Below are 27,817 nucleotides of genomic sequence, written 5' to 3'. Positions count from 1 at the left end.
CCTGCTGGCAGTGAATAGTTTGTGCACCTGCTTCAGGAACTTTCTGAACCAGGTGCACCACTCTTGTCACATTAAACTTGGGGGTGCAGCAAGACTGCCTGAGTGCCTTAAATGTTTACCTTTCTGAATGCTGGAAAGGAAGCAAGGCCACCTCTGTTTTACACAATATATAAGCAACATTCATAGACTGAACAACGCGTGAACTCACAAGGTAGAAGCCAATCCATTTTACATCCTACACTGACAGCTGAGGTGCAACATTGTACAGGCAGCTGGAATCCAGAATGTGTCTAGCAAATCTTTCTTTTTATTCGTCCTGAACTCCGTTGCGTCATGAGACAAACATCACTAAATTACAGAATAAGCACAACATATAAAACCTAGCAAACTAAATAGCACACCAAAGCCTACAGAAACAGAGCGCTGAACAGGCTCAGCGGATTAGAGGCACTGGGGACAGAACAGACCAAGCACATCCAGCACCGTAGGAAAACCACAGCTACGACGAACTCAGGCCTTCTTGAGGATATCATCTGGCTCACGGAGCGTACCAAACATCCAGTCCATCCAGACGGTGTAGTGGCCATAGTTGTGGCGGTAAGTCGTATGGTGGATGGTGTGATACCCAGCGCCCATGACTGGCCATACCTTGCCGTGAATGCAGTCGTGGATGTTTGTCGTCCACACGCCCTCCAAGAACACGAGAGCGATGTGCGTCCTGAAGTGCGTTGGGAGGAGGAAGAGCGCAAGCACATGCGGTATCGCTTGCAGAATACCATCCAGTGGGTGAAACGCGAGTCCTGGAAAGCAAATGTGTTTTAGTAGTCATGGCCGAATGGCTGCTCATAGCAAAATGGAGTAATGGACTTCAAAAGCGACACACCAGAGCTTAACATCAAGGAACTATGTAGTGCACGCAAGTAGTGGATCGTAAATGGAACTTTTCTACCGATAACGAGGGGAGAATGCGAGATAGAAACTGAGAGCTGGATACGATAGTGCAGATGCAGACTTACCAGCAAACGGAGACAAGGTGTTCTCCTTGTTGTAAATATGGTGGGTCGCATGCAGATGTTTGTATAGTGGCTTTATGTCATGCAACTCTCTGTGCATCCAGTAAATTCCAAACTCCACAAAAATGAGATACATAGCCATATAACAAAGGTATGCAGAAAAACCCATTTCGCTGATATTAAAGTAACACCGGGTCCATCCACTCTCGATCATATACTCAGATAAAGTTGGAAGAGCACAGTAAAAAGGCATAGCCTTGGATGCTACAGCTATTTGCTTCTTCATAGCTTCATTTGTGGGGATGGCATCTGCATCAAATCAGACCAAACATTGCGCAGTCATAAATATGACTACATAAATTTATGAGAAATATGACAGGTAACAATCATATATAACATTAAGTTGAACCAATGAAATAAAAATTATGCTGGTACAGATAAGGTCGTTCCTAATTTCGTAGCAACAATCTGAGACAAGATCCTTAGTATAAACCAAAATCCCTTGCGTACAGTCCAAGCACATGTACAGCTTATCGTTAACAGCTCTAGTTGTTACAGTCTACGTACAAATTCAAAAGGAAAGAAGCCTGTACACAGAATACTTCCATTTTTGTAAACAATAACTACAGTATGCAGTGCAAATATTTGCTGTCAACTGCAATTTATTAAGACCAAATTCATAAACTAAGCTTGGAGCAACATAAATTCTTTTAGCAAATCGGTCATATCTAGATTCTAGATACAATAAGTTGCTACCATTTGTTGTTCAGATGACAAAAGAACATGGCACACCTCAACAACTACTAAGTGAATGCTTGTTAATCGAACAGTGTGCCTTTAACCAGTTAATGTGCCAACCGGGCAGAAAATCTCATCAAAATGGTTATAAAGTTCACACATTAAACAAGGGGGGAAAATTGGAGTTCATAGTCTTTCACCACCTACGACTATGATCAATATCCCCTAATAGAAGGGAACAATCTAACTTAAAAAGGTTTCCTTGAAATAACCAAAACAGTGACGATTTTACTGAAGGGTTTGCATCTCTTAAAATGCATCTAATATATCGACAAGCTCCGTTTTACGCAGTTCTTTGTGACATGCTCAAGCAAATGTGCCCACATTGGAGTTTGATTTTACCACTTTACACATGCTATATGCCTCTCAACAAAGGGCACTATTCTTTCAAATTTATTATTTCGTCTGTAATTCAAAAGGAGCAAAATATCAATTTAATGATTTGGCCATGGACCTTAACTGTTATAGATGCATGGAGGGCAGCCAGTGCACAAGAGCAAAGTCCAGCTCCAGAATTAAATTAAAGTAGTTCTAAAACAAAATATCTCTTCCATGTGGTCTCCATCACCAAAGAAACCAAAAACGACCTGATCCCACACAGGCATGGTAGCCACAAGATGATACCAAGAAGACAAGCTGGAATGCTCCAGTTATCTGAGTTTCATGAGTGTCTAATTGAGTGGTACAGGAAGGACATCTTAATTCATATGTCTGGCTTTCAGCATGCACTGCCTAGAACTTTGGATGCACTTCTACCACAATGTGCTCCAGCTACCCCATAATATTTTTTTTACAAGATGCTTGTATGGAAAATGGATATGCAGCTTAAAAGTGCTCAAGGCAGTGCACTTGAGAAGCGTACATGGTACAAACACTAACACATAAACTAATTTTAATAATAGTGCTTGGCAGAAACTTCCATAGTGCAGCATGTGATTGAGCAGAGAAACCAACCAAAACAACTATTTAATTAATACAGAGAACCTGACAAGAGCGTTGGAACAATCGCACAGGACTTTGTCTATTGATCCAAATAAACGAGTCAAGAGACAGCTATGTTTTATCTGTCAGCGTATCTACCATGATGAGCGGTTTTGCAAAGAACACGAAGGATGGTAAAACCAGTGGCGTACTGAAATTCACCCTCAGTCCGCACCAAGGCTTCAAAGCCTTTTTTGTTAAATTAAATTTGTTTAGCTGCAGTTAGCCCCAGCCAACCAGTACAAGTTCTGCCATATAACACTAATAAGCTGCATACAGACGCAGGCCATAGGCCGATAGCCAACCGCAATTCTCCATGGAGCAACAGGTGGGTTGTTAACAAGCACAAAACATGCATTTGCAGTGGCTTAGCCAAGAAAGGGAAAGTGATTTAGCTATCAAACTCTGACTTCAAGATCCATCCAGATGATGGTTACGACTACTGAATGAAGGGGAGATCCAATAACTGTACCCCGGGTCCATCACCATTAGCCCCAACAAAAAAAAAACAAGCAAAAAAAACGCCAGTCTGGCACACAAAGTGAGAAATGTATTATGTGCTCACGAAGCATGTGTTCACAGGAGCACTTCAAATGTAGTGTATCCGTCAGCAATCCAATGAAACCGGCAATTTTTCGCTTACTCCCTCCCACCGGCTCTAATGATACTCCCACCTTAGCTATGATGGTCCCACCTTTGCTCTGATGGTACATGAGGTAAGTAAATAATTACCGGCATCGTTGAATTGCCCGTACTCATACGAGCACGGAGGCTGCGTGAGCACAGCCTACGTTCCCTACAAAGTGGGGTCATAATTCACCAGCAAATCTTCCACAGTCACTTCTTAACAGCCTTGGATTTCTAAGAGGAAAAGATCGAGAGTAACAACACGCGGAGGATCATAGAACACGCCACAAAACGCCTCCGAGATGACAAGCCAAAAGTTTCCCGACAGAAGCGGGCATTAGAGGTCGAGAGGCGGAAGCCTTCCCTTTCCGCGCAAACAACTAGCCAATCCTTTGCCGGCATATCCCCAAAACATCTCGAATCAAGCCTAAATCCCTCTCGTTGATGGCACCCAGACCCTAATAAGGACAAATCGGCAGTTAAGCAGCAGAAGCATCGGGAAGAATGGGAGGAAGAGGCGAGACCTTTGGGGATGTAGGCGTGGCGCTTCCAGTAGTAGATGACGAAACACCAGAGGAAACCAGAGATGAAGTAGAGGAGGTAACCGCCGACGCAGTTGCGCATCCACGACTGCACCGGGTGCGGCAGGCCGCGCCACCAGTCGCCTGGCGCCACGGCGCTGAGGACGACCTCGTTGTACCACTCCGTCTCAGCAACGAACCGCCGCAGGTAGTCGCCGCCGTGCACCGCCATTGCCGGCGGCCGCCGCACTGGGTGCAGTGTGCGTTGGGATCGGCTGGGGTGGGGAGTTGTAAAGCGGCGGAAGCGTGAGAGACGCCTGGGGTTTTAAAATGGATCTGTGGTGGTGTGGCCGTGTGGGCAGGGCAGGCACCGCTGTGCGCCTGTGCCGCGGCTCGCACCGCCGCAGCCCGCAGGTGGAGAGGGAGGCAGTCGATTCTTTCTTCTTAAAAAAAACTGGAATTTCACCAAACCGTTTGAGGTATGTGTTTAGAAAATCATTGATACGGAATTTTGAACTAGCAAAATTAGATAGAGAGTTTGGGTCTTTTTTGATGGTGACATAATTTATCACAAGCTAATGTCGGAACAGATTAATGTCAAAAGATATTCCGATTACATACTAGTACTATAGTCTATTTATCGGGTACCATAATTAAGGGTACCCCAACGCTCCTAATCATGGCTGGTAAACACCCTCAGACCAACTGACGGGTGCGGTTCAGGTCAAGACTTCGTCTAACCGAGGGACGCGATCTCACCCGAGCACAGCTTCGGGTTGGAACAGTAGTCCCAGACGAATTCACGCCTCGTCCGAGGGCCTCCTCAGACAGCGGGCGCCCCCTCGGCTCTCCCGAGGCCCGGCTCGGGTAGGCTTCATAATGAAACAACCTTGGCCAGACCGCCTCACCAACCGACCGCTTCGCAGGCGCATTAAATGCAGGGGATGCCTGACGCCGTATCCTGACACACGCGCCTCAGTCAGGCAGGCCGAAGTGACCGCAGTCACTTCGCCCCTCTTCTTTACTGTGTGACATGACAGGAAAACAGCGCCGCTCGCTCCGCTCCGACTGTCGTGTCAGCCACCCCGGCGACGACTGACAACAAGTCACGATCAACCACCGAGTTCAGCCTCGGGCGCAACAGGAAGCTCCGCCTCGCCCGACCTCATGCTCCGGCCTCGGGAGGAGGTCTCCGCCTCGCTCGACCTCAAGCTCCGGCCTCGGGAGGAGGTCTCCGCCTCGCCTGACCCCCGGACTCGGGAGGAATCGCGTCCTCGCCCGACCCCGGCCTCGGCCTCAAGAGAAGTCTCCGCCTCGACCGACCCTAGGCTTGGACCGACAGCGCTAACAGGGGATACATCATTTCCCTATTCCTAGCCTGCTCAGGCTACAAGGAACAAGACCGGCGTCCCATCTGGCTTACCCCGGCGACGGGTAATGATGGCACCCCGCGTGCACCATGACGCCGGTGGCCCTCAGCCCCTTACGACAGCAAGGAGACGTCAGCAGGATCCTCGCCACGCTGCCAGCTATGCTCCTATAGGACTCAGGCGCTCCTCCGACGGTCATGCCATCACATGTACAGGGCCCAAGCTCTCTCCCAACGGCCACGTTGGCATGTACACAGGGCTTAGGCACTCCACTGCCGGACACGTTAGCGCATAGCTACGCCCCCCGCTGTACGACTGGACTCTCTCCTTGCCTCTATAAAAGGGAGGTCCAGGGCCACCCTGAGGGGGGTTCGCGCGAGGGAAGCGGCGGACGAACTCTGTGTCTCTCCCTCTCTCACGCGGCGCGCTTGTAACCCCTACTGCGAGCGGCACCCCTGGTGCAGGATAATACAAGGCTTGTCCCACCTCTTGTGTTCCATCCCGCGCCAACCCATCTGGGCAGGGACACGCAACGATTTCACTAGTCGGTCCAAGGGACCCCCGGGTCCGAGACGCCGACAGTTGGCGCGCCAGGTAGGGGGCTGCTGCGTGTTAACGAACACCTTCCCGTTGAGATCCAGATAGGGAGTCTTCAGCAACCTCTCCAGCCCGGGACGGTGCTCCGCTTCGGGAGTCTTGAGTTCATGTCCCTCGACGGCAGCTACGACATGGTACTCCTCCCCCTGCGGCGTGACGACAACAACGGTCTCCGACTCGCCCGGCGGCGGCAAGCTCTACGACAACATCTCCCCGTGGCAGAAGAGGAGCACTCCGGTCGTCCCCGCCACCCTCCTCGTCGGAGGAGGCGGAGACGAGGCAACCATGGCCACGCAGGAGGCGGCACCTTGTCGGCTGTCGCCCCAGAGCGAGTCGACGACGTCGGCACTCCCCCAGGGGACATGTCGGACATTGTCCTCGCACCTGAGGCGACGGCAGGTGTCACCTCCCCGCGACGTGTCAGCCCCAAGCGGACTGATGACGCCAGCACCCTCGCAAAGGACCTGCTAGGCGTTACCCTCGTACCAGAGATGACGGTGTGCTCCGACCGACCGCCCCCGACGCGACTTCACCACCGTCCATCGACCAAGAGGTACCGTTCGTTTTCCATCCCGTACCTTTTCGGTTCAGCTTCGATCCACCTAGCGACCCCGCTATGGTGAGCGCCTTCGTAAAGGCGTATCTAAACCTTCCGGGGTACCACATGTGGTCGACCTGGGACCGACTGACAGCCGTCTCAACCTTCGGACCGACGGGTTCTGAGGGAGAGGACTAGTGTTGGGAATTGGGCCGGGCCGGGCCAGCCCGGCCCAAGCCCATCGTGCTTCGTGCCAAACGGGTTCGGGCCAGGAAAGCCCAAACAATTTTTGGGCCGTGCCGTGCCAACCCAAAGTGTAAAAACAGTGGCCCAGCTCGGCCCTAAACCACGCCGTGCCTTCGTTGGGCCGTGCCGGCCCAAGCCCGGCCCGTATATTTGACCATATAAAATCAAAATATTATAACAATATAAAGTTCATAACTTACTAAATTAAAGATATTAAACAATTATAACATCATTTAACCACATAAACTCTAAATATAACAACAATATAAAGTCGATATCTTACTAAATTAAAGAAATTAAACAGATTGGGCTTAATTGGGTCGTGCCGGCCCAAGCCCGGCCCATCTATGCGGGCCGTGCTGGGGGCCCGGCGGGTCGGAATTTGAGGCCCGGCCCAGGCCCGCTTTCGGGCCGTGCTGGCCCGTGCTTTGGGCTCTTATTTTCGGGCCATGCTCGTGCTGGCCCGAAAAGCCCGGCCCAAATTCCCAGCACTAGAGAGGACGACCCCGACTCCGGTTGGGATTTCTCTGCCCTCAATGACCCCGGTGCCATGCGGGGCTTCACATCCGCATGTGACCACTGCCTCTCCGGTCGTTCTGATGATGGCCATGACCTTAATGATGAGGGTTACAGCCCAAGTCGTGAATGTTTCCACGTCGACCTGGGAGATCACAACGAAGGCAACCACCTCGGTATGCCAGAGGTTGACGATCCCCCTGGGCCCGCATCTCGCGTTGACATCCCGCGGGAGCTAGCTGTGGTCCCAGTCCCTGCGGGGGGTCAGGACATACAGCTCGAGCAAATCCGTGAGATGCAGGCCCGGGTCGACGGGGAAGCAGGCCGGCTTGTACAGCTCCGACAGAACATCGAACAGGAGTGGGTAGGCCGAACACTCGCCGGAGAAGCCTGTCACCGGGCCCAAGACATCCGGCGCCGCATCGTCGACAATGCCAGGACAGCGCTGCCCCCGGCCGTCAGCGGGTCCGGCCAGGACCTAGCTGCAGCGGCGATGCTGCTTCGAGCCATGCCGGAGCCATCCACCACCGAGGGACGGCGTATCCAGGGCGAACTCAAGAATCTCCTAGAAGGCGCCGCGGTTCGACGAGTCGAGAGCTCCGCCTCCCGCAGGCGAGCTGACCCCTTCGAGCATCACGCGGTGTCCTCCCGGCGCATTCGGGAAGCCTCGGTCCATCCCGAGCGTACGCGGGACGAGGCGCCCACCGCCCGGGAATGCCTCGGCAATGAGCACCATCATCTCGACCATCGAGCCCGCCTCGACGAGAAGGTGCGCCGAGGCTACCATCCCAGGCATGGGGGACGCTGCAACAGTGAGAAGGATCGCAGTCCTTCGCCCGAACCACCCAGTCCGCGAGTCTTTAGCCGGGCCATACGACGAGCGCCGTTCCCTGCCCGTTTCCGAGCCCCGACTACCATCACCAAGTACTCGGGGGAGACGAGGCCGGAGCTGTGGCTCGCAGACTACCGACTGGCATGCCAGTTGGGAGGGGTGGATGATGAAAACCTCATCATCCGTAATCTACCCCTTTTCCTCTCTGACGTCGCCCGAGCCTGGCTGGAGCATCTGCCTCCTGCGCAGATCTCCGACTGGGACGATCTGGTCAAAGCTTTCGCGGGAAACTTCTAAGGCACGTACGTGCGCCCTGGGAACTCGTGGGACCTCTGGAGCTACCGCCAGCAGCCAGGGGAGTCCCTCCGAGAGTACATCCGGTGGTTTTCAAAGCAGCGCAACGAGCTTCCCAATGTTACCGACTCGGATGTCATCGGGGCTTTCCTTGCCGAGACCTGGTGAGCAAACTGGGGCGCAAGACTCCCACCCGTGCGAGCGAACTGATGGACGTCGCCACCAAGTTCGCCTCGGGTCAAGAGGTGATCGAAGCCATCTTCCGAAAGGACAAGCAGCCTCAGGGAGAGCCGAAGACAGACGCCCCTGAGGCGTCCGCCCAGCGGGGCACGAAGAAGAAGGCTAAAAACAAGTCACGAGCGAAGCGCGACACCGCAGACGCGAATCTCGTCGCTGCGGCCGAGCCCAGGAAGCCTCGGAAACCTCCTGGAGGGGCCGGCGCGTTTGACAAGATGCTCAAAGAGCCGTGCCCCTATCACCATGGTCCCGTCAAGCACACCCTCGAAGAGTGTGTCATGCTCCGGCGCTACTTCCATAAGACCGGGCCCCCGATGGAGGATGGCAAGGGCCATGACAACGACAAGAAGCAGGGCGGCAAGGAAGAGGGATTCCCGGAAGTCCATAACTGCTTCATGATCTACGGCGGGCAGGCAGCAAACGCCTCGGCTCGGCACCGCAAGCAGGAGCACCGAGAAGTCTGCTTGGTGAAGGTGGCGGCACCAGTCTACCTAGACTGGTCCGACAAGCCTATCACCTTCGACCAAGGCGACCACCCCAACTTCGTGCCAAGCCCATGAAGGTACCCGCTCGTCGTTGATCCAATCATCGGCATCGTTAGGCTCTCCAAGGTCCTCATGGATGGAGGCAGCAGCCTTAACATCATCTACACCGAGACCCTGGAACTCCTAGGGGTTGATCGGTCCGAAGTCTGGGCCGGTGCGGCACCCTTCCACGGGATCGCGTCCGGGAAGCGAGTCCTACCCCTCAGACGGATCGACTTACCTGTCTGCTTCGGAACTCCCTCTAACTTCCGAAAGGAAGCTCTCACCTTTGAGGTCGTCGGGTTCCGAGGAACCTACCATGCGGTGTTGGGAAGACCATGCTACGCCAAGTTCATGGCCGTCCCCAACTACACCTACCTCAAGCTTAAGATGTCGGGCCCGAATGGGATCATCACCGTCGGATCCACGTACCGCCACGCGTACGAATGCGACATCGAGTGCGTGGAGTACGGCGAGGCTCTCGCAGAGTCCGAGGCCCTCATCGCTGACCTGGAACGCCTCTCCAAGAAGGCGCCCGACGCGAAGTGGCACACCGACAACTTCGAACCAGTTGAGGTAGTCAAGTCCATCTCTCTCGACCCCAGCAACGACGCCAGCAAGAAAGTTTGGATCGGCTCTAAGCTCGACCCCAAATAGGAAGCAGTGCTCATCGACTTTCTCCGTGCAAACGCCGAAGTCTTTGCGTGGAGTCCCTCGGACATGCCTGGCATACCGAGGGATGTCGCCGAGCACTCACTGGACATCAAAGCTAGAGCCCTACCCGTGAAGAAAACCCTATGCCATTTTGACGAAGAAAAGCGCAGGGCCATAGGCGAAGAGATCCACAAGCTACTTGCGGCAAGGTTTATCAAAGAGGTATTCCATCCCGAATGGTTAGCTAACCTTGTTCTTGTAAGGAAGAAGGATGGGAAATGGAGGATGTGTGTAGACTATACTGGTCTAAACAAAGCATGTCCGAAAGTTCCCTACCCTCTACCTCGCATCGATCAAATCGTAGACTCCACTGCTGGGTGCGAAACCCTGTCATTCCTCGATGCCTACTCAGGCTATCACCAAATCAAGATGAAAGAGTCCGACTAGCTCGCGACTTCTTTCATCACACCTTTTGGCATGTACTGTTACACTACAATGCCATTTGGGTTGAGGAATGCAGGCGCCACCTACCAGAGGTGCATGAACCATGTGTTCGGAGAACACATCGGCAGAACGGTCGAGGCTTATGTCGACAACATCATTGTCAAGACGAAGAGAGCCTCCGACCTCCTCTCTGACCTTGAAACGACATTCAAGTGTCTGAGAGCGAAAGGCGTGAAACTCAATCCCGAGAAGTGTGTCTTCGGAGTCCCCCGAGGCATGCTCCTTGGATTCATCATCTCCGAGCGGGGCATCGAGGCCAATCCGGAGAAAATCGCGGCCATCACCAACATGGGACCGATCAAAGATTTGAAAGGAGTACAGAGGGTCATGGGATGCCTTGCGGCTCTGAGCCGCTTCATCTCACGCCTTGGCGAGAAAGGCTTACCTCTGTACCGCCTCTTAAGGAAGGTCGAATGCTTCACTTGGACCCCCGAGGCCGAGGAAGCCCTCGGAAACCTTAAGGCGCTCCTTATGAACACACCCATCCTGGTGCCCCCCGCCGCAAGAGAAGCCCTCTTGATCTACGTAGCCGCGACTACTCAGATGGTCAGCGCCGCGATCGTAGTCGAGAGACGAGAAGAAGGGCATGCACTGCCCATCCAGCGGCCAGTCTACTTCATCAGCGAAGTGCTTTCCGAGACCAAAGTCTGCTACCCGCAGATCCAGAAGCTGCTCTACGTAGTGATTCTGACACGACGAAAGTTGCGACACTACTTCGAGTCTCATTCGGTGACTGTGGTGTCATCCTTCCCCCTGGGGGAGATCATCTAGTGCCGCGAGGCCTCGGGTAGGATAGCAAAGTGGGCGGTGGAGCTCATGGGCGAAACGCTATCATTCGCTCCTCGGAAGGCCATAAAGTCCCAGGTCTTGGCAGACTTCCTGGCTGAGTGGACTAACACCCAGTTACCGACAACTCCAATCCAGCCCGAGCTCTGGACCATGTACTTCGATGGGTCACTCATGAAAACAGGAGCAGGCGCTGGCTTGCTCTTCGTTTCACCCCTCGGAAAGCATCTCCGCTACGTCATTCGCCTCCATTTTCCGGCATAGGGATGGCAGTTTTACCCGCGGGTTTGGATATCCGTCGGATATCCGACCCGTCGGGTACAGGTTCGGGCACAAAATTTGACCCGTGGGTCTTACCCGTACCCAACCCAATTTTATTACGGGTCGGGTACGGATTTGATTTCTTACCCGCGGGTACCCGACGGATATCCGAAAATAGTGATTTTAGATTTTCAACCTACCAGTACGTTAGCTAGCTGTCCACCCTCGACAGCTCATCCTACTGCCATCCCTCCGTGTCTGCTGAGGCTTCTGATCTAGTTCTAGTACTAGTGACAGTACGTTTGATAAAGTGCCAGTACGTAGTACTAGTGCTATCTAGTACAAGTACTTGAGCAAAGAGAGTGTTAATACACCAGACGACTATGCTAGCTACTCTCCGATTTTGACGAGTTGGAAGTTTATTAACAAAAAAACATTAGCAACACATGTCTAGGGCTACATTTACACGACTGCATTGTGCAACAACATTATGTGCCTTCAGTGATCATGGCGATGTGCGACACTCAGAACTGCACTAGACTTCATTTAGGGAGAATGCACCAAGCTGCTATACCCGACGGATACCCGATATCCGCCCGATACCCGATGGGTACGGGCACGGGTATAAAATTTTACCCGTGGGTATAGTCATGGGCGGATATAGATAATCCCCGCGAGTATGGTCGCGGGCGGGTATTTACTCTACCCGATCCGAACCCGACCCATTGCCATCCCTATTCCGGCATCAAACAACGTGGCCAAGTACGAGGCACTGATTAACGAGCTGCACATCGCCATCGAGCTAGGGGTCTGACGCCTCGACGCTCGGGGTGACTCACAGCTTGTCATCGACCAAGTCATGAAGAAATCCCACTGCCGTGACCAGAGGATGGAGGCCTACTGCGACGAGGTTCGGCGCCTGGAAGACAAGTTCTACGGGCTCGAGCTCAACCACATCGCCCGATGGTACAACGAGACTACGGACGGGCTGGCGAAAATAGCCTCGGGGCAAACGACTGTTCCCCCGGACGTCTTCTCCAGAGACCTAAATCAACCATTCGTCAAGATCGACGACATGCCCGAGCCTGAGGAAGCCTCGGCCCAGCCCGAGGTACCCTCGGCCGGATCTGAGGCACCCTCGGCCATCAAGGAAGAGGCCTTGCCCGTCGAGGAGGAACAGAATGGGGTCACGCCAGATCCGAACTGGCAGACCCCGTACCTGGAATATCTCCTCCGAGGAGAGCTCCCCATCGACAAGACCAAAGCTCGGCGGCTGGCTCGGCGCGCCAAGTCATTCGTCTTGCTGGGTGATGAGAAAGAGCTCTATCACCGCAGCCCCTTGGGCATCCTCCAACGATGCATATCCATCGCCGAAGGTCAGGAGCTATTGCAGGAGATACACTCGGGGGCTTGCGGTCACCACGCAGCACCTCGAGCCCTCGTTGGAAATGCCTTCCGACAAGGTTTCTACTGGCCAACCGCGGTGGCCGACGCCACTAGGATTGTGCGCTCCTGCCAGGGGTGTCAATTCTACGCAAAGCAGACGCATCTGCCCGCTCAGGCCTTGCAGACGATACCCATCACCTAGCCGTTTGCTGTGTGGGGTCTGGACCTCGTCGGTCCCTTGCAGAAGGCAACCGGGGGCTTCACGCACCTGCTGGTCGCTATTGACAAATTCTCCAAGTGGATCAAGGTCCGACCCCTAAACAGCATCAGGTCCGAGCAGGCGGTGGCGTTCTTCACCAACATCATCCATCGCTTTGGGGTCCCGAACTCCATTATCACCGACAATGGCACGCAGTTCATCGGAAAAAAGTTCCTGGACTTCTGCGATGACCACCACATTCGTGTGGACTGGGCCGCCGTAGCTCATCCCATGACGAATGGGCAGGTGGAGCATGCCAACGGTATGATTTTGCAGGGGCTCAAACCGAGGATCTACAACGACCTCAACAAGTTCGGCAAGCGGTGGATGAAAGAGCTACCCTCGGTAGTCTGGAGTCTGAGGACGACGCCGAGCCGCGCCACGGGCTTCTCGCCGTTCTTTCTAGTCTATGGGGCCGAGGCCGTCCTCCCCACGGACTTAGAATACGGGTCCCCGAGGACCAAGGCGTACGACGACCAAAGCAACCAGACCAGCCGAGAAGACTCGCTGCACCAACTCGAGGAGGCTCGGGACGTTGCCTTACTACATTCGGCATGGTACCAGCAGTCGTTGTGGCGCTACCACGCTCGAAGCGTTCGGTCCCGAGGCTTCCAAGTGGGAGACTTGGTGCTTCGCCTGCGACAGGACGCCCGAGGGCGCCACAAGCTCACTCCTCCCTGGGAAGGGCCCTTCATCATCGCCAAGATCTTGAAGCCTGGAACATACAAGCTGGCCAACGACCAAGGCGAGGTCTACAGCAACGCTTGGAACATCCAACAACTACGTCGCTTCTACCCTTAAGATGTTTTAAGTCGTTCATGTACCTCGTTTACATACACAAAGTCTAACTGTCAAGGAAGGGTCGACCTTGCCTCAGCAAAGCCCGACCCTCCCTCGGGGGCTAGAAGGGGGAACCCCCTCTGCGTCAAAATTTTCCTCGGAAAAATTTTCTACCAAAACAACCTTTGTGCTTTCGACTTCCGTATCGATAGCGGGATCCTGAGAACGACGAGAGTACACGTAAGCGGCAAGGCCGACCGAGCCGAGGAACTCCTACGCCTCCGGGATACGGATACCTCACTCATCACCTTCCGCGAGAAGTAACTCACGCTCGGATAAGCGATCCTGCTACCGAACAAGTCCTAACACTCGGGTAGAAAACGACTTTCGCGCCTTCTCGACTGTACCAATAATGGAATCCTTCGACCAAATGAGAGCGCACGTAAGCGGCAAGGCCGACCGAGCCGAGGGACTCCTACGCCTCTGGGATACGGATACCTCACTCATCACCTTCCGCGAAAAGTAACTCTCGTTCGGATAGACGATTCTGCTATTGACAGATAAGTCGTGATGCTCGAAACAAGAGGAGAGAAGACGCAGCTTTTTAAACACGACGATAAAGTGTTTAGGCCTCGGCGGCCGTGAAAAAGCATGCACATGCTACAGACAAACTGTTCCTGCAGGTTCGGGCATCGACAGGGGGAGCAGCAGCACCCTCGGCGTTGTTTCCACCCTCGGCGGAACCAGGCCCAGCCTCGGACAGTGACCCGGGCAAAAGGACCTCCACCTAAGGGAGGACGCCAGCACCGCGCCAGCAGATGTCTTGGCTAAGCTCCAGCGGCTGCTACCACATCTTCCTTGGCCTGGGAAGCCGCCATCTCCCAGGCCGATGAAGTCTCTTTTCGAGCTGACTCCGCGTATGTCCGCGCTAACACCGCTGCCTCCGGCTCCGGCTCATCGCAGAGCAGCCGAGGGTTCCAAAACTGAGCAAGAGAAGCCTAGAGCGGCAAGGCCAATCGAGCCGAGGGACTCCTACGCCTCCGGGATACGGATACCTCACTCGTCACCTTCCGCGAAAGGCAACTCACGCTCGGTTAAGCGGTTCGGCTAGCCAACAGGCAAGTCCCAGTGCTCGGAATGAGGAAGACACACAGCTTCATTCTCGAATACCCAAATGTTCAGGCCTCGACAGCCATAAAGAACAAACACGTATACTCAGGGGTAACTATGCTACACAGACTTAGACGTCGGTAGAACCCTCGGCGGTCCTCCCGACCTACGACAAATGTCTAAGTGCTTGAAGCGGTTACATTTTGCTCCGGCAAAAACCCGGTATATCTCCTTACAAACGGAACTCAGGTTCCACTCCCGCAGGTACGAACAACCCCCCCCACATCGGAGGGCCTGCGGGACGACAAACTCCGGGTGGCTCGCTGGTGACCTCTGCAGCAGCAGCGATGGCCCCAGGACGAACGCTACCGCTGGAAGGCTCTCGTTCGTATCCCCTCGCGGGGGGACGAGAACCAGCCATTAAAGCCAAAGAGCCGGAGGCCCGGAGCGCAGGTGACGCCGACGATCTCGTCGGCGGAGAAACCTTCTCCGGCTGCCACCACCTCAGCACCGACGGTGGCGTCCACCTGCCCACCAACACCGCACCAGCGAGCGCCGGTTGCCCCAAAGCGCACCGGCAGGTCCTCACTCCCGTCCTCGCCACAAAAACGAGAACGGGACCGTCCTAGAACACGAGTACCGCCCTCGCGGCGTACGACGTGTTGTGAGACCCTCCGGTGCGGCCGGCCACAGTCGCCCAGGTAGAGGACGGAATGCTGCACCCTGGCCAGGCAGCAGCAGTTCGCCTTCCCCCGCATGGCTGGAGGACGCCTCCTCCACAGAGCTGGAGGATGGTTTCCACCCCCAGATGCCGGAGGAAGAAGCGGGACCCCAGCCTACACAGAGGCGAACCCCGGCTCAGCTCTCCCTCCGCCTCAGCAAGGATGACAAAGATCCTTGAAGCTAAGGGCGGGACAGAGGCCGCAGCCCGGCTTGCTTCTCCCCACCAAACTGCCCATTGGTGAGGAAATGCAGCCGGGCTGCACGACAAAAATCCTTGAAGCCGAGCGATGGCTGAAAGGTGCCGATCTCCACGAGGTCGCGCTCCTCCAACGACAGCAAGAGCAAGGCGACGCTGGAGCACCCCATCCGGGGGCTCAAAAGGTGGAAGGGCACAATGCATGAGGGGAGAACGAAGGCATGGCCACTGCCCAGGGGATCAATCCCCCTTTTATAGTCAGACCTCCTCACTTGCACCCCTTAGCGTCACGGGCGAAATCCCCACTGACATCCTCCAGGGTTCTCCCCCTACAACATGGGGGCTAGGGCCCACACATCATACGAGCTGATCTGAAGCACGAAGAAGGCGAACCGCCGCACGCGAGGCATGTAACCGTCCCACGGTTACAAGTGCTCTCCCATCTTCGCAGAAACCAGTGGTCGAAAGGATGGACTGCCACGCGACAGGCATCCAACTGCACCGCAGCTGCGCGCCCCTTCGGCTTCGTCCACATCCGGCGGACCAGCGCAAAGGAAGCGGGCCCGCATGTCATGTAACCGGCGCGCCGGTTACGACGTGCGAGAAGTTACACCGCCACTCGCGCCAATGCTGCGCCTCCTCAATTGCGGAACCAGTACCGCGAATCGAGGTAGCCCTGCACAGGACCCAACAGTGCCAGCTAAAGGTGACGGCCACGGGCCGGTCAGCCACGGGGTAGGCACGATGGTTGGCATGGTCAAAAGCGGGCCGGCAGTAACTGCAGCGGCAGACGAGCGGAGGCAGCGGTCAAGCCGTCTACAAGCTCGCGTCCCCTCCTGAAGCGATGGGAGAGCCCTCTCCATGGCGTGAAGACGACACGCCCGTGCCCCATTCCTCGAACGGCTCGCGCGCGCAACAGGCGCCACGCGAACCACCCGTCCCGTCGTATTAACTTCGCGGCAGGGCAAGCGACACCTCTGGTAGGCGAAGCGGGCGACGTTTCACCTCCGCCATGATGACCGCGTCAAAAAAGGTGCGCCACCTTATTTAAATTCATATCCTTCTCCTCCTCCTCTCTCTCTCTCTTGCTACAGGGACCGGGAAAGGGGATGTTTGAGAGCACCTAGAGGGGGGGGTGAATAGGTGATCCTGTAACAATTAAAACTTAGGCCACAAAAACTTGGTTAAGTGTTAGCGCAATAACCGCCAAGTGGCTAGAGAGGAGTCTTCAACAAAACACAATAACCAACAAGAGATCAATCACAGAGATGGCACAGTGGTTATCCCGTGGTTCGGCCAAGACCAATGCTTGCCTACTCCACGTTGTGGCGTCCCAACGGACGAGGGTTGCAATCAACTCCTCTCAAGCGGTCCAAAGACCCACTTGAATACCACAGTGTTTTGCTTGCTTTTCTTAATCCCGTTTGCGAGGAATCTCCACAACTTGGAGCCTCTCGCCCTTACACTTGAAGTTCACAAAGAAGCATGGAGCAAGGGAGGATTAGCAACGCACACAAGACACAAGAATCAGAGTGTCAACACGCACACAAGTCGCAACAAGAGCTCGCAACACAACTCAATGAGTTCACAACTCCACTAGAGCTCTATATGCTATCACAACGAAACAAATGCGCGGAATCGAGGTCTTGGTGCTTAGGAATGTTGTAAGAATGCTTGGTGTGCTCCTCCATGCGCCTAGGGGTCCCTTTTATAGCCCCAAGGCAGCTAGGAGCCGTTGAGAGCATTCTAGGAAGGCTGATCTTGCCTTCTGTCGACTGGCGCACCGGACAGTCCGGTGCACCACCGGACACTGTCCGGTGCCCGATTTCCTTCCAAAAATGGCGCAGTCGACCGTTGGATTTTTCCTGTTTCCAGCACTTAGACACAATACATTAGTCCATAAAACAATGTACTAAGTCTGAGAAACATACCTTTATCCTTGATTTGTACTTTGTCCACCTTTTTACACTAGGGCACTTGTGTTGGACATTAAATCACCAAAATACTTAGAAATGGCCCAAGGGCACATTTCCCTTTCAATCTCCCCCTTTTTGGTGATTTATGCCAACACAACATAAAGCAAGTAGAACAAGTACAAAATCAATTCAAATAAGAACTCAAAATTGTTTTGATTCAATTTTGACATATATGGATCACTCTATGCCACCACTTGGTTTGTTTTTGCAAATCAAACTCAAATTCCTATCTCTAAGTCAAATCCACTTGTAGAGACATAAAGAGAGGTATTCCAACGAAATTTGATCAAGGTTTTCAAAAAACTCTCCCTTTTTCCCATAATCAACATTTCTCCCCACAATAGGCCAACTTTTGACATAAGAGACAACAAAAGAGTTTTGACAAACCAAAAGCTCTAATCTACTATTTTCAAAATTTCACAAGTGGTAGCTGATCCATCTATTGCTTTGGCCTTTATTTTCTCCCCCTTTGGCATCAAGCACCAAAACGGGATCAATCTTGGCCCTTTAACCCCATTGCCTCACCAAAATCTTCAAATGAGAATACAAAGGCAATAAGAGTACATGAGATGAACTTGGAATAAGTTACCCTCTCATCGGAGAGCAGTGGAAGTCTTTCATGGTCCAAGTCCACCTTTCCCTTTCAAACCTCCTTTGAGACTAAAACAAGCAAACTCAATCATATGGTTAGTCTCAAAGGGTCAAGTTGTAGCACAACTCCCCCTAAATATGTGCATCACTTGCACAAGGACTTGTGAGGTCCGGGGAGAGATTGTACAACTTGAGCACCATAGTAAGCAACAATATGCAGAATGAACACGATCAAGGCATAAACACATGTATGCTACAATTCAATCCAAGTTCCGCGAATCTAAGACATTTAGCTCACTACGCAGCCTGCAAAAGGTCTTCTCATCTAGAGGCTTGGTAAAGATATCGGTTAGCTGGTTCTCGGTGCTAACATGAAATACTTCGATATCTCCCTTTTGCTGGTGGTCTCTCAAAAAGTGATGTCGGATGTCAATGTGCTTTGTGCGGCTGTGCTCAACAGGATTTTCCGCTATTCGGATAACACTCTCATTGTCACATAGGAGTGGGACTTTGCTCAGATTGTAGCCAAAGTCCCAGAGGGTTTGCCTCATCCAAAGTAGTTGCGCACAACACTGTCCTGCGGCAACGTACTCGGCCTCAGCGGTGGATAGGGCAATGGAGGTTTGTTTCTTAGAGTTCCACGACACCAGGGACCTTCCTAAGAATTGGCACGTCCCCGATGTACTCTTCCTATCGACCTTACATCCAGCATAGTCGGAATCTGAGTACCCAATCAAGTCAAAGTTAGACCCCTTTGGATACCAGATCCCGAAGCAAGGCGTAGCTACTAAATATCGAAGAATTCGCTTCACAGCCACTAAGTGACACTCCTTAGGATCGGATTGAAATCTAGCACACATGCATACGCTAAGCATAATATCTGGTCTACTAGCACATAAATAAAGCAAAGAACCTATCATGGACCGGTATGCTTTTTAATCAACGGACTTACCTCCTTTGTTGAGGTCGGTGTGTCCGTCAGTTCCCATCGGCGTCTTTGCGGGCTTGGCGTCCTTCATCCCAAACCGCTTTAGCAAGTCTTGCGTGTACTTTGTTTGGGAGATGAAAGTGCCTTCCTTGAGTTGCTTCACTTGGAACCCAAGGAAGTAGTTCAACTCGCCCATCATCGACATCTCGAATTTCTGCGTCATAACCCTGCTAAACTCTTCACAAGACTTTTGATTAGTAGAACCAAATATTATTTCATCGACATAAATTTGGCACACAAAAAGATCACCATCGCAAGTCTTAGTAAAAAGAGTTGGATCGGCTTTCCCAACCTTGAAAGCATTAGCAATTAAGAAGTCTCTAAGGCATTCATACCATGCTCTTGGGGCTTGCTTAAGTCCATAGAGCGCCTTAGAGAGCTTACACACGTGGTCGGGGTACCGTTCATCCTCGAAGCCAGGGGGTTGCTCCACGTACACCTCCTCTTTGATTGGCCCATTGAGGAAAGCGCTCTTCACATCCATTTGGTACAACCTGAAAGAATGGTGAGCGGCATATGCTAGCAAAATACGAATTGATTCTAGCCTAGCCACAGGAGCAAAAGTCTCCTCAAAGTCCAAACCTGCGACTTGGGCATAACCTTTTGCCACAAGTCGAGCCTTGTTCCTCGTCACCACCCCGTGCTCGTCCTGTTTGTTGCGGAACACCCACTTGGTTCCCACAACATTTTGCTTGGGACGAGGCACCAGTGTCCAAACTTCATTGCGCTTGAAATTGTTGAGTTCCTCCTGCATGGCCAACACCCAGTCCGGATCTAGCAAGGCCTCTTCTACCCTGAAAGGCTCAATAGAGGAGACAAAGGAGTAATGCTCACAAAAATTAACTAATCTTGAACGAGTAGTTACTCCCTTGCTAATATCACCCAATATTTGGTCGACGGGATGATCCCTTTGAATCGTCGCTCGAACTTGGGTTGGAGGTGCCTGAGGTGCTTTTTCCTCTTCAACTTGAACATCCTGTGCTCCCCCTTGATCATGCGCCTCCACTTGAGGTACCTGTTCGTCATCTTGGGTTGGGGGATGCACCATAGTTGAGGAAGACGGTTGATCTTGCTCCAATTGTTCCTGAGGCCGTACATCTCCAATCGCCATGGTGCGTATCGCGGCAGTTGGAACGTCTTCTTCATCTACATCATCAAGATCAACAACTTGCTCTCTTGGAGAGCCATTAGTCTCATCAAATACAACGTCACTAGAGACTTCAACCAAACCCGATGATTTGTTGAAGACCCTATACGCCTTTGTATTTGAATCATAACCTAATAAAAACCCTTCTACAGCTTTGGGAGCAAATTTAGAGGTTCTACCTTTCTTCACAAGAATATAACACTTGCTCCCAAATACACGAAAATAAGATACATTGGGTTTGTTACCAGTCAGCAGCTCATATGAAGTCTTCTTGAGGAGGCGGTGAAGGTAGACCCTGTTGATGGCGTGGCAAGCCGTGTTCACGGCTTCCGACCAAAAGCGCTCGGGGGTCTTGAACTCTCCAAGCATAGTCCTCGCCATATCTATGAGCGTCCTATTCTTCCTCTCTACCACACCATTTTGCTGAGGTGTGTAGGGAGCGAAGAACTCGTGCTTAATCCCCTCCTCCTCAAGGAACTCCTCCACTTGAAGATTCTTGAATTCGGACCCGTTGTCGCTTCTTATCTTCTTCACCTTGAGCTCAAACTCATTTTGAGCTCTCCTTAGGAAGCGCTTGAGGGTCCCTTGGGTTTCAGACTTATCCTGCAAAAAGAACACCCAAGTGAAGCGGGAAAAGTCATCAACAATAACTAGACCATACTTACTTCCTCCTATGCTCAGATAGGCGACAGGTCCGAAGAGGTCCATATGCAGCAGCTCCAGAGGTCTTGAAGTGGTCATCACATTCTTGCTGTGATGTGCTCCTCCCACTTGTTTACCTGCTTGACAAGCTGCACAAGGTCTATCTTTTTCGAATTGCACGTTAGTCAAACCTATCACGTGTTCTCCCTTTAGAAGCTTGTGAAGGTTCTTCATCCCCACATGTGCTAAGCGGCGATGCCACAGCCAGCCCATGCTAGTCTTAGCAATTAAGCATGCATCTAGACCGGCCTCCTCTTTTGCAAAATCAACTAAATAAAGTTTGCCGTCTAGTACACCCTTAAAAGCTAGTGAACCATCACATCTTCTAAAGACAGACACATCTACATTTGTAAATAGACAATTATATCCCATATTACATAATTGACTGACAGATAGTAAATTATATCCAAGAGACTCAACTAAAACACATTAGAGATAGAGTGCTCATTTGATATTGCAATCTTGCCTAAACCTTTCACCTTGCCTTGGTTCCCATCACCGAATATGATTGAATCTTGGGAATCCTTATTCTTGACGTAGGAGGTGAACATTTTCTTTTCCCCCGTCATATGGTTCGTGCATCCGCTGTCGATAATCCAGCTTGAACCCCCGGATGCATAAACCTGCAAGGCAAATTTAGGCTTGGGTCTTAGGTACCCAACTCTTGTTGGGTCCTACAAGGTTAGTCACAATTGTCTTAGGGACCCAAATGCAAGTTTTATCACCCTTGCATTTTGCCCCTAATTTCCTAGCAACTATCTTCCTATCCTTTCTACAAATAGCAAAGGAAGCATTTAAAGCATGATAAATTGTAGAGGGTCCATTCATAACTTTCCTAGGAACATGAACAATATTCTTTCTAGGCAAATGATGAATATTTTTCCTAGGCATATCTCTATCATGCATATAGGAAGAACTGGGAGCAAACACAGCATAAGAATCATAGGCATGTGAATCAAAAGCATTACAACTCCTATGAGACTGTCTTCTATCATTGTACATAAAAGCATGGTTCTTTTTAGTACTACTTGCCATAGGGGCCTTCCCTTTCTCCTTGGCGGAGATGGGAGCCTTATGGCTTGTTAAGTTCTTGGCTTCCCTCTTGAAGCCAAGCCCATCCTTAATTGAGGGGTGTCTACCAATCGTGTAGGCATCCCTAGCAAATTTTAGTTTATCAAAATCACTTTTGCTAGCCTTAAGTTGGGCATTAAGACTAGCCATTTCATCATTTAACTTTGCAATAGAAGCTTTGTGTTCACTACAAGCATCAATATCAAAATCTTTACATCTATTGCAAATAACAACATTTTCTACACAAGTTGTTGATTTACCAGCTATTTCTAACTTAGCATTCAAATCATCATTAATGCTCCTCAAGCTAGAAATCGTCTCATAGCAAGAAGATAATTCACAAGAAAGCATTTCATTTCTCTTAACTTCTAAGGCATGAGATTTTTGTGCTTCTACAAATTTGTCATGTTCTTCATACAACAAGTCCTCTTGTTTTTCTAAAAGCCTATTCTTATCATTCAAGGCATCAATCAATTCATTAATTTTATCTACCTTGGTTCTATCTAGGACCTTAAATAAACATGAATAATCTACTTCATCCTCATCACTAGATTCGTCCTCACTTGAAGAAGCATAAGTAGAGTTTCGAGTACATACCTTCTTCTCCCTTGCCATAAGGCATGTGTGACGCTCGTTGGGGAAGAGGGATGACTTGTTGAAGGCGGTGGCGGTGAGTCCTTCATTGTCGGAGTCGGACGAGGAGCAATCCGAATCCCACTCCTTGCCAAGATGTGCCTCGCCCTTTGCCTTCTTATAGTTCTTCTTCTTTTCCCTCTTGTTCCCTTGATCCTGATCACTATCATTGTCGGGACAGTTAGCAATAAAATGACCAAGCTTACCACATTTGAAGCATGAGCGCTTCCCCTTTGTCTTGGTCTTGCTTGGCTGCCCCTTGCGACCCTTTAGCGCCGTCTTGAATCTCTTGATGATGAGGGCCATCTCTTCATCATTAAGTCCGGCCGCCTCAATTTGTGCCACCTTGCTAGGTAGCGCCTCCTTGCTTCTTGTTGCCTTGAGAGCAAGGGGTTGAGGCTCGTTGATTGGACCATTCAATGCGTCGTCCACGTACCTCGCCTCCTTGATCATCATTCGCCCGCTTACGAATTTTCCAAGGACTTCTTCGGGCGATATTTTGGTGTACCTGGGATTCTCACGAATATTATTCACCAAATGAGGATCAAGAACGGTAAAGGACCTTAGCATCAGTCGGACGACGCCGTGGTCCGTCCATCGCGTGCTTCCGTAGCTCCTTATTTTGTTGATAAGGGTCTTGAGCCGGTTGTATGTTTGGGTTGGCTCCTCGCCCCTTATCATCACGAACCGTCCAAGCTCTCCCTCCACCAACTCCATCTTGGTGAGCAAGGTGACGTCGTTCCCCTCATGAGAAATCTTGAGGGTGTCCCAGATCTGCTTGGCATTGTCCAAGCCGCTCACTTTATGGTACTCGTCCCTGCACAAGGAGGCTAACAACATAGTAGTGGCTTGTGCATTTCTATGAATTTGTTCATTAATGAAAATAGGACTATCCGAGCTATCGAACTTCATTCCACTTTCCACAATCTCCCATATGCTCGGATGGAGAGACAACAGGTGACTACGCATTTTGTGGCTCCAAAATCCGTAGTCCTCTCCATCAAAGTGAGGAGGTTTGCCAAGTGGAATGGAGAGCAAATGAGTATTTGTACTTTGTGGAATACGAGAGTAGTCAAAAGAAAAGTTCGAATTAACCGGTTTTCTTCTCTCGTAGTCGTTGTGGTCGTCGTCCTTTTGGGAAGAGGTAGACTCATCGCTGTCGTCGTAGTAGACAATTTCCTTGATGCACCTTGTCTTCTTCTTCCCATCTTTCCGTCTATGGCCCGAGCCCGAGTCGGTAGGCTTGTCATCCTTCGGCTCGTTGACGAAAGATTCCTTCTCTTTATCGTTGATCACGATACCCTTACCCTTAGGATCCATCTCTTCGGGCGGTTAGTCCCTTTGTGAAGAGAACGGCTCTGATACCAATTGAGAGCACCTAGAGGGGGGGTGAATAGGTGATCCTGTAACAATTAAAACTTAGGCCACAAAAACTTGGTTAAGTGTTAGCGCAATAACCGCCAAGTGGCTAGAGAGGAGTCTTCAACAAAACACAATAACCAACAAGAGATCAATCACAGAGATGGCACGGTGGTTATCCCGTGGTTCGGCCAAGACCAACGCTTGCCTACTCCACGTTGTGGCGTCCCAACGGACGAGGGTTGCAATCAACCCCTCTCAAGCGGTCCAAAGACCCACTTGAATACCACGGTGTTTTGCTTGCTTTTCTTAATCCCGTTTGCGAGGAATCTCCACAACTTGGAGCCTCTCGCCCTTACACTTGAAGTTCACAAAGAAGCACAGAGCAAGGGAGGATTAGCAACGCACACAAGACACAAGAATCAGAGTGTCAACACGCACACAAGTCGCAACAAGAGCTCGCAACACAACTCAATGAGTTCACAACTCCACTAGAGCTCTATATGCTATCACAACGAAACAAATGCGCGGAATCGAGGTCTTGGTGCTTAGGAATGTTGTAAGAATGCTTGGTGTGCTCCTCCATGCGCCTAGGGGTCCCTTTTATAGCCCCAAGGCAGCTAGGAGCCGTTGAGAGCATTCTAGGAAGGCTGATCTTGCCTTCTGTCGACTGGCGCACCGGACAGTCCGGTGCACCACCGGACACTGTCCGGTGCCCGATTTCCTTCCAAAAATGGCGCAGTCGACCGTTGGTAGCCTGAGAGCCGTTGGCGCACTGGACATGTCCGGTGCACACCGGACAGTCCGGTGCCCCCTTCTAGCTGTTGGCTCGGCCACGTGTCCCGCGCAGATTGCGCGGCCGACCGTTGGCCCGGCCGATCGTTGGCTCACCGGACAGTCCGGTGCACACCGGACAGTCCGGTGATTTATAGCCGTACGTCACCGGTGAATTCCCGAGAGCGGCCACTTTGCTCGAGCCAGCCTGGCGCACCGGACACTGTCCGGTGCACCACCGGACAGTCCGGTGATCCCAGACTGAGCAGAGTCTTGGCTGCTCGAGCCAAGACATTTTCAATTGGATTTTTCCTGTTTCCAGCACTTAGACACAATATATTAGTCCATAAAACAATGTACTAAGTCTGAGAAACATACCTTTATCCTTGATTTGTACTTTGTCCACCTTTTTACACTAGGGCACTTGTGTTGGACACTAAATCACCAAAATACTTAGAAATGGCCCAAGGGCACATTTCCCTTTCAATGTTGTGGAAAGGATCCTTCCCGGCGAAGGAAGCGGGCCCCGAGCCCTCCTAATGATCAAGGGTTCGAAGGCTGGCCCCTCGGAAGGGTTTCGACAGCCGCCCTAGAGCACACGGACTCCAAGCCCATTACTGATCAGGGGTTCGAAGGCTGGCCCCTCGGAAGGGTTCGACAGCCGCCCCAGAGCGCCCGGGCTCCGTGCCCACTACTGATCAGGGGTTCGTAGGCTGGCCTCTCAGAAGGGTTTGACAGTCGCCCAGAGCACGCAGAGTGAGGGATGACTCTGGGTACGTTCGATACATATCCGAGGCTCGGGCTATGCTCCCGAGGTACCCTAGGACATTTCCAAGACCGGCGGGAACGATTTGTAACGGAATCCCACCGGAGGGAGACATCGAGCCCTCGGACCCTGTCGAAGGGGTCTAGGTCCGGCAAATCACCCGCAGGTACTTTTGGAGCGCGCCTCTGGGCCACCAGCCGACCCCTAACGAACGGGGCACGAGCGTCCACTCGGATCACCCGTCAGCAGCTCGCTGGAAACACCATGTTCGGCGCCCTCCGAGGGCAACATGGCGCTTTCCCCCCTCCTCCTTACGGAAAGGCGACGCAGGGGCGTATAATAAAAGTCGGGAAAGTCCTTGACCGTCCTCTCGCTCCGTGCAGAGGCTTGGGGGCTGCTCTCGCACCCGGCTACGGCCAAAACTGTTGACAGCGTCAACAAACCAGCTTGATAACTTGGAACCCGACCACGCACCCACGCTACGGCAGAGCCGCATGAGGGAACAATCAGACCGGCCGAAGCACCACGAAAAGCATTTAGACCTCAGAGGAGTCAAACCACTCCTCCGAGGCCTCGGGGGCTACACCCGGCGGGTGCGCTCGCGCGCACCCACCAGAACAAGGCAAAAACCGAGAAAGGCCGGTCCCCTCACCAAAAACGCGGCAAAAGCCTCCAAAAGAGTACCATCACTCCCTTCGAGGCTCGGGGGCTACTGTCGGGTACCATAATTAGGGGTACCCCCAACGCTCCTAATCATGGCTGGTAAACACCCTCAGACCAACTGACGGGTGTGGTTCAGGTCAAGACTTCGTCTACCCGAGGGACGCGATCTCACTCGAGCACAACTTCGGGTTGGAACAGTAGTCCCAGACGAATTCACGCCTCGCCCGAGGGCCTCCTCAGGCAGCGGGCGCCCCCTCGGCTCTCCCGAGGCCCAGCTCGGGCAGGCTTCGTTGTGAAGCAACTTTGGCCAGACCGCCTCACCAACCAACCGCTTCACAGGCGCATTAAATGCAGGGGATGCCTGACGCCGTATCCTGACACACGCGCCTCAGTCGGACAGGCCGAAGTGAGCGCAGTCACTTCACCCCTCTTCTTTACTGTCTAACATGACAGGAAAACAGCGTCGCTCGCTCCGCTCCGACTGCCGTGTCAGCCACCCCAGCGACGACTGACAACAAGTCACGATCAACCATCGAGTTCAGCCTCGGGCGCAACAGGAAGCTCCACCTCGGCCGACCTCATGCTCCGGCCTCGGGAGGAGGTCTCCGCCTCGCCCAACCTCAGGCTCCGGCCTTGGGAGGAGGTCTCCGCCTCGCCCGACCCCCGGACTCAGCCTCGACCCCGGACTCGGGAGGAATCGTGTCCTCGCCCGACCCCGGCCTCAGCCTCAAGAGAAGTCTCCGCCTCGACCGACCCTGGGCTCGGACCGACCGCGCTAACAGGGGATACATCATTTCCCTATTCCTAGCCTGCTCAGGCTACAAGGAACAAGACCGGCGTCCCATCTGGCTTACCCCGACGACGGGTAATGATGGCACCCCGCGTGCACCATGACGCCGGTGGCTCTTAGCCCCTTACGACAGCAAAGAGACGTCAACAGGATCCTCGCCACGCTGCCAGCTGTGCTCCTACAGGACTTAGGCGCTGCTTCGACGGCCACGCCATCACATGTACAGGGCCCAAGCTCTCTCCCAATGGCCACGTTGGCATGTACACAGGGCTTAGGCACTCCACTGCCGGACACGTTAGCGCATAGCTACGCCCCCGCTGTACGACTGGACTCTCTCCTTGCCTCTATAAAAGGGAGGTCCAGGGCCACCCTGAGGGGGGTTCGCGCGAGGGAAGCGGCAGACGAACTCTGTGTCTCTCCCTCTCTCACGCGACGCACTTGTAACCCCTACTGCGAGCGGCACCCCTGGTGCAGGATAATACAAGGCTTGTCCCACCTCTTGTGTTCCATCCCGCGCCAACCCATCTGGGTAGGGACACAGCGATTTCACTAGTCGGTCCAAGGGACCCCCCGGGTCCGAGACGCCGACACTATTAGTCTTAGT

The 27,817-nt window shown here is 52.6% G+C and overlaps 1 protein-coding gene across 1 annotated transcript; it reads right to left on the bottom strand.

Moving 5' to 3' along the window:
- Positions 1 to 287: 287 nt before the first annotated feature.
- On the bottom strand, positions 288 to 4,267 carry LOC100282855 (delta-7-sterol-C5). The gene is made up of 3 exons (NM_001155761.2): positions 3,944 to 4,267; positions 1,017 to 1,322; positions 288 to 800 (listed from the first exon to the last, which is right to left on the bottom strand). The coding sequence occupies exons 1-3, from the start codon at positions 4,170 to 4,172 to the stop codon at positions 511 to 513; spliced, it is 825 nt and encodes a 274-aa protein (NP_001149233.2). The 5' UTR covers positions 4,173 to 4,267; the 3' UTR covers positions 288 to 510.
- Positions 4,268 to 27,817: the final 23,550 nt, after the last annotated feature.

This window comes from Zea mays, chromosome 8, assembly GCF_902167145.1.
Source record: "Zea mays cultivar B73 chromosome 8, Zm-B73-REFERENCE-NAM-5.0, whole genome shotgun sequence".
Lineage (NCBI taxonomy): Eukaryota > Viridiplantae > Streptophyta > Magnoliopsida > Poales > Poaceae > Zea > Zea mays.
The sequence above is the reverse complement of the archived record's forward strand: the minus strand, read 5'-3'. Positions and strand labels throughout refer to the sequence as shown.